Source organism: Gadus chalcogrammus, chromosome 17, assembly GCF_026213295.1.
Source record: "Gadus chalcogrammus isolate NIFS_2021 chromosome 17, NIFS_Gcha_1.0, whole genome shotgun sequence".
NCBI lineage: Eukaryota > Metazoa > Chordata > Actinopteri > Gadiformes > Gadidae > Gadus > Gadus chalcogrammus.
Genome location: NC_079428.1, coordinates 3,845,534 through 3,857,880, shown reverse-complemented (window position 1 = coordinate 3,857,880; position 12,347 = coordinate 3,845,534). Strand labels below are relative to the sequence as shown.

Here is a 12,347-nt window from a genome sequence, read left to right as displayed (position 1 = left end):
ATGACGTCTAAGCAGATACCATTCGTAGGCTGAACAAACGTGCTTTACGATTGGCTATACGTGTAATATAATATATTATTCATGATGTCGTGGGCAATAGCCAATGAGATCTTTACGATATGGATCCAAGCCCCACCTCTGAATGAGCGAGTCCCTACACTTTGGAGTCTGTAAACCCGTAGCATATATCCAGTCTATAAAAACGATCGTTGGGCACACTAGCCCTCAGAAGCGCGGAGAGCGCTCCACAGAGTAGAACATAAAAAGGGAAGGGGATAGCCGGTAGATAGAATAGTTGGGAATAAAACGTTTATAATAGGTTCATAGGGCAGACAGAAGTTGGGATATCGCCTTCGGAGACGTTCCGGTCACCGCTGGCGGCCTGGACTTACTCCTGGTTACAATTTAAAGCTGTTCCTTCTCACAAAGCGGCGTGCCGAGGGAGGACGCGTCTCTTTGAATAGACAGGATGCACGGACCGCCCTCCGGCGACAGCGCATGCCCATTGCGCCTCATCAAGAGAGTGCAATTCGGCATCATCAGCCCAGATGAACTTGTAGGTTTTCTTTTGGGGACTGGGTATTCATTTATTCTCTGATCGTTCACACATTAATATTACGATTTCTTCACTAGCCTTGCGGTTATGATTTCGTATTAAAGACATGGTTCTATTAACAAGGAAGCGTTTGCTGTTAGCCTAGCATAGCTAGCTATGTCGAGCTAGTGAGGCTTGCGCTAACTAGCAAGGGCATATTGCAGGAAGTTGGTCAAACTTTCAGCATACCGTTACTAAATCAGGCCATCTCATGAATTAAACCCCCTATATTATTGACCGTTTTACACGTATACTTGCACATAAATGTCACCAGGCGAATAATGTACGCTACAAAGCTAATTCCTCTGCCGTTACGTTTTCACAAGTTTGTATCACCCTCGACTGATTTAAATATAAGGAAATTCTAATAAAAGCTAATTCCAAGAAAGTCCTTGCTATACATGTTTGATTTTTTCGCTATACGTTGTTTTGGTGTATTAAAGTAATCATATTTGGCAATGACCATTCTTTAGAATGTTAGTTTGTTTTTAACTTTTTTGTTGGTCGTGATAAATTGATGATGGGATTCAACTGAAGGCATGACCATATTACGAACTTGTTTCTAATCAATTCAATCTTTCACATCATGGCTATCTCTTCAGAAACGGATGTCAGTCACTGAAGGGGGAATTAAGTACCCCGAAACCACTGAAGGAGGTCGTCCAAAACTTGGTGGCCTCATGGACCCAAGACAAGGGGTCATAGAAAGATCTGGAAGGTGTCAGACATGTGCAGGTAAAGTTTGGCCAGCGTAACTCATTCCATATCTCGTTACACAAAAGGTACGGAGTTAACCACATTGACCTCTTCCTACTTCCACTTGTTTTCCAGGCAACATGACAGAATGCCCGGGCCACTTTGGGCACATAGAACTGGCAAAGCCAGTTTTCCACGTCGGCTTCGTCACGAAGATCATGAAGGTTCTCCGATGCGTCTGCTTCTTCTGCTCCAAACTACTAGTCGATTCGGTTCGTATGCCCACACTCATTTCAGTCGTAACTCAGTCCAATGGAAAGCCTCTGTTTTGGTTTCGTCTTCAAAATTGTTTAATCTTCCATTTGTGTTTATTTATTACCACAGAACAATCCCAAGATCAAAGACATCCTGGTGAAATCGAAAGGACAGCCCAGAAAGCGACTGACTCACGTCTACGAGCTTTGTAAGGGCAAAAATATCTGTGAAGGCGGCGAAGAGATGGACAACAAGTTTGGCGTGGAACAGCAGGAGTCAGAGGACATCACCAAGGAGAAGGTAACGTTGTCACCATCATCACTGTCTCTCTGCCGCCAATGCAACCAACACGGTCGTACCTCTCCATCCACGGCTTTGTTCCTTGTGCAACACTTTTCTGTGTGTCCTCACAATTCTCTGCTTCCCTCTCCTCCAGGGTCACGGGGGTTGCGGGCGCTACCAGCCGCGCATCCGACGCTCCGGCCTGGAGCTGTACGCAGAGTGGAAGCACGTCAACGAGGACTCCCAGGAGAAGAAGATCCTGCTGAACCCTGAGCGCGTGCACGAGATCTTCAAGCGCATCTCGGACGAGGAGGACGTCATCCTCGGCATGGACCCCAAGTTCGCCCGGCCCGAGTGGATGATCGTGACCGTGCTGCCCGTGCCCCCGCTGGCCGTCCGACCGGCCGTGGTCATGCAGGGCTCAGCTCGCAACCAGGTACACCCAGCTGGGCTTCTAGAGGGTTAAACGGCATCGTTTTCATTAGATGGGGGGACACTTTACTTCTCTTGAGTGGGAGCAGTTGTTTGACTACCCTTGGTGTCCGGCTGAAACTCATGCGCCACACGGTGTGTCTCCCAGGACGATCTGACGCACAAGCTGGCCGACATCGTCAAGATCAACAACCAGCTGAGGAGGAACGAGCAGAGCGGCGCGGCGGCCCACGTGATCGCAGAGGACGTCAAGCTGCTCCAGTTCCACGTCGCCACCATGATCGACAACGAGCTGCCGGGACTGCCCAGGGTACGGATGTGTTCTTTGTTTGAACATAAAAAATCGAAACACAATTTATTTTTAATGCATTCCTAATTAATTCCTCATTTTCTTCTTCTTCTCCTTTACAGGCGATGCAAAAGTCTGGGCGCCCGCTCAAGTCCCTGAAGCAGCGGCTAAAGGGGAAGGAGGGGCGCGTCCGCGGTAACCTGATGGGAAAGCGTGTGGACTTCTCCGCCCGAACCGTCATCACCCCGGACCCCAACCTGCAGATCGACCAAGTGGGCGTCCCTCGGTCCATCGCCGCCAACATGACCTTCCCGGAAATCGTCACACCCTTTAACATTGACAGGTATGACACGGCATGTCTTTTTCCAAATGCCTGACTATTTATAGACCTTTTGTTATTGTGTACCGGATGATCCCTACAAGTGTTTTATTGGTATGCTAAAACATTGCACTTCCCTCTAATGTCGCCAGGTTACAGGAGCTGGTACGGAGAGGAAACAGTCAGTACCCGGGCGCCAAGTACATCATCCGAGACAACGGGGACAGGATTGACTTGCGGTTCCACCCTAAGCCGAGTGATCTTCATCTACAGATTGGCTACAAGGTAAGATCCCAGGAAAAATTCCAGTCCGTAGTGGAAACGCATCACATCTAAAGTATTCCCAATTAACAGAATATCCCCCCCCACCCCCTTTATAGGTGGAAAGGCACATGTGCGATGGAGACATCATCATTTTCAACAGACAGCCTACGCTACATAAAATGTCCATGATGGGGCACAGGGTGCGAATCCTGCCCTGGTCCACCTTCCGAATGAACCTCAGGTACAACATTGTAAACTGAAATAATTTATGTAAACCCCCTTTAATACATCGGGCTGTAAAACGTCAGTTAACGGTTGGTTATTCCTAAGTAATACTAGTAACCTCATATTTGTTTTGGCGGCACTCCCTCTGGAAAGTACCTAACCCTACTTATGCTGTGATTGTTCCCGTTTTTATAGTTTTACGATCACACAGTGAACTGTGTCATATAATCAGCACCTCCGGTGCCACATATTTTTCCAGTACGATCAGAGTTCCCGCTCCAAACGGGTTAGAGTGTACACGGTCAATAACAAGCCCCTCCTCCCTCTAGTGTGACCACTCCATACAACGCTGACTTTGACGGGGATGAGATGAACCTGCATCTCCCCCAGTCCCTGGAGACCAGGGCTGAGATCCAGGAACTGGCCATGGTGCCTCGTATGATCGTCACCCCCCAGTCCAACAGGCCCGTCATGGGTATCGTGCAGGACACCCTCACAGCCGTACGCAAATTCACCAAAAGGGACGTCTTCCTAGAGCGGGTAAGGTCTACTAGATCCGTCGGGTCGTGTTTGTTTAAGAAAAGTTTTTGCTTGCCGACATTAAAGTACCGTTGGTATTTTATTACTAACCTCGTCCGCTGCTCTCTCCCATGGCAGGGAGAGGTGATGAACCTGCTGATGTTCCTCTCCACGTGGGACGGCAAGGTCCCCCAGCCGGCCATCATCAAGCCCCGCCCCTTTTGGACGGGAAAGCAGATCTTCAGCCTCATCATCCCCGGACACATCAACGTGATCCGGACCCACAGCACCCATCCAGACGAGGAGGACAGCGGGCCCTACAAACACATCTCTCCCGGGGACACCAAGGTCCGTTGCGCCTCGATTCCGACGCCACATGCTAGGCCACCCCTCTGAACCTCTTTATCATTCAAATCAAACTTTATTTATAAAGAAATATTGCCAGCAGATTTGTAACGGGATCTGTTTCAAAATTAAATGAATCTATTTTTTGACACTCAAAGTGACATGACCGTTTGCCCCTTTCCAAAATGTACATCGAAAAATATTATGAAACTATCCCACAAATTCCATGATCTCCATGAGGCACATTGTTGGGAAACGTCCCACTCACCTTTGCCCCGGGTCCCACTGCCTCCCCAGGTGATCGTGGAGAACGGCGAGCTGATCATGGGCATCCTGTGCAAGAAGTCTCTGGGTACGTCGGCGGGCTCCCTGGTCCACATCTCCTACCTGGAGATGGGCCACGACATCACCCGGCTGTTCTACTCCAACATCCAGACGGTGGTCAACAACTGGCTGCTGATTGAAGGTGAGGAACCCAGCCCAAGCAGAAGTGGAAGTTAATATATAGGGGGATATTTCTGCGTAAAGTTATGTTAGGACGAAGCCTGTTGAGTAGTATATAGTATCTAAAGACCCTTGCTCGATGTAGTGGGAATGATTGACTCACATTGTTTATACGTTCATGGTCGGTTGTACTCGCCTTCATTGTTTGTGATCTCCAGGTCACTCCATCGGTATCGGTGACTCCATTGCCGACGCAAAGACTTACCTTGACATCCAGAACACAATCAAGAAAGCCAAACAAGATGTGATAGAAGTAAGGGCACTGCCACAAGACGAATTCAGTACAACCAGTCATGCAAGCACCAGAGACGATTGTTTTTGGAGCACCAATCGAACTAAAATAGGAGAGTACCTAATTTATTTGCTGTGGTTTTCCCCTTTTCTTCCAGGTCATCGAGAAGGCCCACAACAACGAGCTGGAGCCCACGCCCGGTAACACACTGAGGCAGACCTTCGAGAACCAGGTCAACCGAATCCTCAACGACGCCCGTGACAAAACAGGGTCTTCTGCGCAGAAGTCTCTGTCAGAGTACAACAACTTCAAGTCCATGGTGGTGGCCGGCTCCAAGGGGTCCAAGATTAACATCTCCCAGGTAGGCAGGCCCGCACCTAACGGCACCGGATCCTATTGTGTCGAAAAAAAGGGGGTTTATAATCCTTCATCATCCTCCAGAATCCTGACCACATCGTGATCTCGCCCCCTTGCAGGTTATTGCCGTGGTGGGGCAGCAGAACGTGGAGGGCAAGCGCATCCCGTTCGGCTTCAAGCACCGCACACTGCCCCACTTCATCAAGGATGATTACGGCCCTGAGAGCAGGGGCTTCGTGGAGAACTCCTACCTGGCCGGCCTGACGCCCACAGAGTTCTTCTTCCACGCCATGGGAGGCCGAGAGGGGCTTATCGACACAGCCGTGAAGACAGCCGAGACTGGTGAGCCGAGGCGGTGAAACGAAACTGAGCCGAGGGGGACATGAAGTGGGAATGGGAGAGCAAGTCCACCTGTCGACATTTTCCAGAAGATATTTCCCCTAGAGGTAGAGAGGGGGGGAAATAGCAGGTTTTCAGTCAGATAAAAAAAAAAAATTTCACCTCCAGGTTACATCCAGCGTCGTCTGATCAAGTCCATGGAGTCGGTGATGGTGAAGTACGACGCCACGGTGCGTAACTCCATCAACCAGGTGGTGCAGCTGCGTTACGGCGAGGACGGGCTGGCCGGAGAGGCGGTGGAGTTCCAGAACATGGCCACGCTCAAGCCCTCCAACAAGGCCTTCGAGAAGAAGTGAGTCGGGAGGGTCTCTCGTCGTGGTGTCTTTAGAGGGCTTGTCGCTGTGGAGATAAGCTAATGTGTATTATCTCACAGGTGTAATGGTAAGGGAGAAGACGGGTGTTAACGTTAGGACGTTAATTAGCACGGTACTACCCTTACCTAACTTCAAGAGCTACCACCAGTGTTAATATCAGAATATTAGTTTAAACATGTACGTTTATAGTGGGATATACTTATCTTTCTTTTGATAAATGTACTTATTGTAAGTCGCTTTGGATAAAGGCGTCTGCTAAATATCTCAATGTAAATATAGTTCAGAGTAGTTTGTGGTACTGAATCAGTACGATACAAGACTAGTAGGCACTACGCTTTTGCATCGTTTAAACACTGGTCCACGGTTCATGGTCTTATCTTTCCTGCGCTGTTCTTAAGTCCTTCAGTACAGTAAATCCCTCAGTACGGATTCCTTGGACGTCTCGGGCCGCGTGTTCAACATCGGTGGCTTAACCCCGCTCTTATCCTGCCCCGTTAATCCAGGTTCAGGTTTGACTGCACCAACGAGCGGGCGCTGCGGCGCACCCTGCAGGAGGACGTGGTGAAGGACGTGCTGACCAACGCCAACGTGCAGGGCTGCCTCGAGAGGGAGTACGAGAAGATGAAGGAGGACCGTGAAATCCTCCGTGCAATCTTCCCCACCGGGGACAGCAAGGTACGGCGTCACCCATGTGGACCCCGATCAGAAACCCTACACGTTTAAGAAGCAGGAGCGGACGTGTGGAAAGTGGTGAGATTTGTATCGCTCTCTGCCTCAACTTTAGGTGGTGCTGCCATGCAACCTGGCCAGAATGATCTGGAACGCCCAGAAGATCTTCAGAATCAACCCCCGGATACCCACAGACCTCAATCCACTCCGCGTGGTCGAGGGTAGGCCATTGTCATTATTTAGATACAAGCCACACATAACACTTTGCGTGATATTTAGGTCACCAGTTAGATAGGAGTGCATTGTGGCCCATTTAGTTAATCCAGAGATGACGTGCATTTTTTCCCTCTCTAAATCAACAAAGTGATTGGTTTAACAATGGGTTGAATTTCAGTCGACCAAGATTCCCTGGTCGACTACAGCCCCGATATTCCCTAGCGCCTGTCATCCAAATGGATCAATGTCTGGATATGGGATTAAATAGCTTCCTCTAGACATCTCCAGCCCTGCTGAGTTATATAAAGCCTCCTGACCCATCCGCACAGGTTATAAAAAGAGTAGAACACAGTCAGCTTAGAGTTGCAAAAGGCTCCCTGGATGCAGGGCAGTACACCGGACTTAGAGGTCTAATTCCCGGCATTAATTAACTGGAGAACGTCGACTAAACACTTCCAAGAGAGATGCTTACCATGAGTTTAAATCTATCCGAACAATAACAATGCATAGTCCAATGCCTCAGAACAACATTGCCTAAATCCTAACCCATGGATCGATCGATGGTCTTTGTCACCCGCAGGTGTCCGCGAGCTCAGCAAGAAGCTGGTGATCGTGAACGGCGAGGACCACCTGAGTAAACAGGCCCAGGAGAACGCCACGCTGCTCTTCAACATCCACCTGCGCTCCACGCTCTGCTCCAAGCGCATGACGGAGGAGTTCCGCCTGTCCACCGAGGCCTACGACTGGCTGCTCGGGGAGATCGAGACCCGCTTCAACCAGTCCATCGTGAGTTTTCGCCAGGGCATCCCGACTTGACCGCGGGCGTCAATGTTAGACCCTAGGGTAGCCGTAAGCGCTGTCCCGACAAACTGTAGATGAACCGTATGTAGTTGAAGGAAGGACGGAAAGGATGTGGTAATCTATGATCATGACTATGATGTCTTTATATTTTGAGATATTATCGACTGAACGCAAGAATCCTTTCTCCCCTCCAGACACACCCCGGTGAGATGGTGGGAGCCCTGGCCGCCCAGTCCCTGGGAGAGCCCGCCACGCAGATGACGCTCAACACCTTCCATTACGCCGGAGTGTCGGCCAAGAACGTCACTCTGGGTGTGCCCCGTCTCAAGGAGTTGATCAACATCTCAAAGAGGCCCAAGACGCCCTCGCTCACGGTGTTCCTGCTGGGGCAGGCGTCGCGCGATGCCGAGCGGGCCAAGGACATCCTGTGTCGACTGGAGCACACGACCTTGCGCAAGGTAAGGATGTCTTCAAATCCTGGGGCGCAGCCCCTGGGGATTCAATTCAACAGTTGAGTCAAGGGCGCATGACATTGTAACATTTCAGCTAGCTCTGTAGTCGGATAGTTTAATGGATAGTGATTACAATGTTCAATTAAATCTAATGCTGGGAGGCCCGTATCTGTTTCCAAGAATCACAATATCCTACTACTACCATGAGTTGCTCAGCTAGTCTGAGTGGGTAGGATATTGTTTTAATGTTTTTTAATCCTGAAAGTCTCCTGCCTTCTTACTGGGAGTGGCTCCACCTTACACATTGCCTCATTAACAATACCGTTTCTCCCCCCCCCCCCAAGGTGACGGCCAACACCGCCATCTACTACGACCCCAACCCCCAAAGCACGGTGGTGACCGAGGACCAGGAGTGGGTCAACGTCTACTATGAGATGCCCGACTTTGACGTCACCCGTATCTCCCCCTGGCTGCTGCGCATCGAGCTCGACCGCAAGCACATGACTGATCGCAAGCTGACCATGGAGCAGATCGCCGAGAAGATCAACGCTGGTGAGAGCCTTGCACGGTCTCCACTGGGGGGGTTGACGCTATCGCTGGCCACGGCGTGTATACGTTAACCTGCAATGTTTCGCCATGATCGGCCAGGTTTCGGAGATGACCTGAACTGTATCTTCAATGACGACAACGCTGAGAAGCTGGTTCTGCGGATCAGGATCATGAACAGCGACGAGAACAAGTTCCATGAGGTGCGAAGGATTGATGGTCTTGTCTAGTCCAGTTAACCACTGTTGTGCAATGAACCACTAGTTACACACGAGTTCTGGTTATTTGACCTTTTCTCATTGTTGACTTGAATTCTTAATTTGTTCAGGACGAAGAGGTGGTGGACAAAATGGACGACGACGTCTTCCTGAGGTGCATTGAGTCCAACATGCTGACGGACATGACCCTACAGGGCATCGAGCAGATCAGCAAGGTAATGCAGGAACACCGTTTACACCTCAAATGATTTATATCAAAACACTTGCAGACATGTATAAATAAATTATGGACGCGCATATTTTAGCTTGTATTCATTTTCTAATGTTAAGAACAGGTTGGCTGTTTTAGGAATAACACCATTGGTTGAAATGTCCCTCATCATAAAAAGGACGTGTGCAAACCAGTGGTCGGTGATTCAACTCCCGTCGTTCTCTCTCCAGGTGTACATGCACTTGCCCCAGACGGACAACAAGAAGAAGATCATCATCACAGAGGAGGGCGAGTTCAAGGCTCTGCAGGAGTGGATCCTGGAAACAGACGGCGTGGGCCTCATGCGGGTCCTCAGCGAGAAGGACGTGGACCCCGTCCGGACCACCTCCAACGACATCGTGGAGATCTTCACGGTACGCCTAAAGCCGCCTCAAACTCGCCTGTGATTTAGACACATCCTGGTGTGTCCTTTGGTATCTGTTTCATTTAGTTTTAAAGGCTAATGGTGTCTTGGTTTCTGTTTCACTTTTCCGTCATACTCTGCATACTTTCCGCCCTCATTCCGATGTCCTCTCGCCTGTTAGGTACTCGGTATCGAGGCCGTCCGAAAGGCCTTGGAGCGCGAGTTGTACCACGTGATCTCCTTTGACGGCTCCTACGTCAACTACCGCCATCTGGCCCTGCTTGTGACACCATGACCAGCAGGGGCCACTTGATGGCCATCACACGTCATGGCATCAACAGGCAGGACACCGGCCCGCTCATGAAGTGCTCCTTTGAGGAGACGGTGAGTTTGCCCGTTATGAACGAGTCTTGACTGCTGTCTGAGCGTTGAAACGGGAACCGCGTTTCGTGGCCCTACTCGATTGGCTTCTCAACGGCGCCCTCTCCGTGTCACAGGTGGACGTCCTGATGGAGGCGGCGTCCCACGGGGAGAACGACCCCATGAAGGGCGTGTCCGAGAACATCATGCTGGGCCAGCTTGCGCCGTGCGGCACGGGCTGCTTTGACCTGCTGCTGGATGCGGAGAAGTGCAAATACGGCATGGAGATCCCAACCAACATCCCCGGCATCAGCGTGGCTGGACGTAAGTCGGAGATACCGCGACTCTGCTCCCTTGCCAGGTCATATTACTTTTTGTGATAAAAATATTTAACCTTTTTTATTGATGTATATTCTTTTCTGCAGCTACTGGAATGTTCTTCGGCTCAGCACCCAGCCCCATGAGTGGCATGTCCCCCGCCATGACCCCATGGAACACGGGCGCCACCCCGGCCTACGGCGCGTGGTCCCCCAGTGTCGGTATGTGTACACAAGGCCTGCCCTATATTCCTGTGGTGTTCCTCGCGTTTGCGTTCCCAGTGACTCACCGTCGGCCTTTTCGTTCTCCCCACATCCAGGAAGCGGCATGACTCCCGGGGCCGCGGGCTTCTCGCCCAGCGCCGCGTCCGATGCCAGTGGCTTCTCTCCGGGCTACTCGCCAGCCTGGTCCCCGACCCCTGGATCTCCAGGCTCTCCGGGTCCAGCCAGCCCCTACATCCCCTCTCCAGGTAGGTTCTGCTCCTCAAGAGGGCTTCACGTTCGCTGGCGTCCATGTTGGCTCGCACCAGGCGAACTAGCTTCCACCCACTTGTTGTTGTTGGGTTGTTGATGGGTTGTAGTTTAGCTGAAATGGATTTGAAGTATAATTTAAAAATTGCTTATTTCCGTGTCAAGCATTATATGCAAATGCTCGACTCAGCAATTATAAGTAGTTCCTAATTGTGTTCCTAAATATCAACGCTCCCTATGTGAATGTATGGACTGACATGTAAATCCGCCTTCTGTGTTTTGACCTTTCAGGTGGGGCCATGTCCCCCAACTACTCGCCCACCTCCCCGGCCTACGAGCCACGCTCCCCGGGTGGGTACACCCCGCAGAGCCCCGGCTACTCCCCCACGTCCCCCTCCTACTCCCCCACATCCCCCTCCTACTCCCCCACCAGCCCCAACTACAGCCCCACCTCGCCCTCCTACTCCCCCACCTCGCCCTCCTACTCCCCCACCTCGCCCTCCTACTCCCCCACCTCCCCTTCCTACTCCCCCACCTCCCCCTCCTACTCCCCCACCTCCCCCTCTTACTCCCCCACCTCCCCGTCCTACTCCCCCACCTCTCCCAGCTACAGCCCGACCTCGCCTAGCTACTCCCCCACCTCACCAAGCTACTCCCCCACCTCCCCCTCCTACTCCCCCACATCCCCGTCTTACTCCCCCACCTCCCCCTCGTATTCCCCCACCTCGCCCTCCTACTCGCCCACCTCCCCCTCCTACTCCCCCACCTCGCCCAGCTACAGCCCCACCTCTCCAAACTACACTCCCACCTCCCCCTCCTACTCGCCCACCTCCCCCTCCTACTCCCCCACCTCGCCGTCCTACTCCCCGACGTCGCCCAACTACACACCCACCAGCCCCAACTACTCCCCCACCTCCCCGTCCTACTCCCCCACCTCGCCCTCCTACTCTCCCTCCAGCCCCCGCTTCACACCCCAGTCCCCCACCTACACCCCCAGCTCCCCGTCCTACAGCCCCAGCTCGCCCTCCTACTCCCCCACCTCCCCCAAGTACACCCCCACCTCGCCCTCCTACAGCCCCAGCTCCCCCGAGTACACCCCCACCTCCCCCAAGTACTCCCCCACCTCCCCCAAGTACTCCCCCACCTCTCCCACCTACTCCCCGACCACGCCCAAGTACAGCCCCACCTCGCCCACCTACTCGCCCACCTCTCCCACCTACACCCCCACCTCGCCCAAGTACTCCCCCACCTCGCCCACCTACTCCCCCACCTCGCCCAAGTATTCGCCCACCTCGCCCACCTACTCGCCCACCAGCCCCAAGGGCTCCACCTACAGCCCCACCTCCCCCGGCTACAGCCCCACGTCGCCCACCTACAGTCCGGCCATCAGCCCGGACGACAGCGACGAGGAGAACAACTGAGGCGCCTCACGGGAGGAGGAGGAGGTGCGCCGGCCTATAGGGGACCCCACCACTCCTGCGCCAGCGGCCCCCTTGCCCCACCTCGAGGTGGACAACTGAAGGAAAGAATAACGCCTTTTTAAAACCAACACCAACAACCTGGGGCGGGGAGACCGAGGGGCTTAAATCACGACCACACAAGAGCCAGAGGATACATTTCTGGTTCCTTGCAAAGGGAAGTTGACTCCTCCAAGCC

General features: G+C 52.3%; 1 protein-coding gene across 1 annotated transcript; it reads left to right on the top strand.

The window, feature by feature from the left end:
• Window positions 1–215: 215 nt before the first annotated feature.
• On the top strand, window positions 216–12,322 carry polr2a (RNA polymerase II subunit A). Its single transcript, XM_056575687.1, is given in 30 exon segments — window positions 216–556; window positions 1,198–1,330; window positions 1,427–1,563; window positions 1,676–1,846; window positions 1,983–2,264; window positions 2,409–2,570; window positions 2,672–2,892; window positions 3,021–3,153; window positions 3,249–3,373; window positions 3,687–3,897; window positions 4,015–4,224; window positions 4,519–4,687; window positions 4,884–4,978; window positions 5,115–5,318; window positions 5,434–5,656; window positions 5,822–6,005; window positions 6,531–6,702; window positions 6,812–6,917; window positions 7,493–7,698; window positions 7,908–8,171; window positions 8,510–8,717; window positions 8,814–8,914; window positions 9,040–9,144; window positions 9,371–9,553; window positions 9,725–9,821; window positions 9,824–9,927; window positions 10,041–10,227; window positions 10,329–10,442; window positions 10,541–10,690; window positions 10,983–12,322. Coding segments are annotated over 30 exon segments (5,874 nt in total). The 5' UTR covers window positions 216–469; the 3' UTR covers window positions 12,113–12,322.
• The last annotated feature ends 25 nt before the right edge of the window (window positions 12,323–12,347 follow it).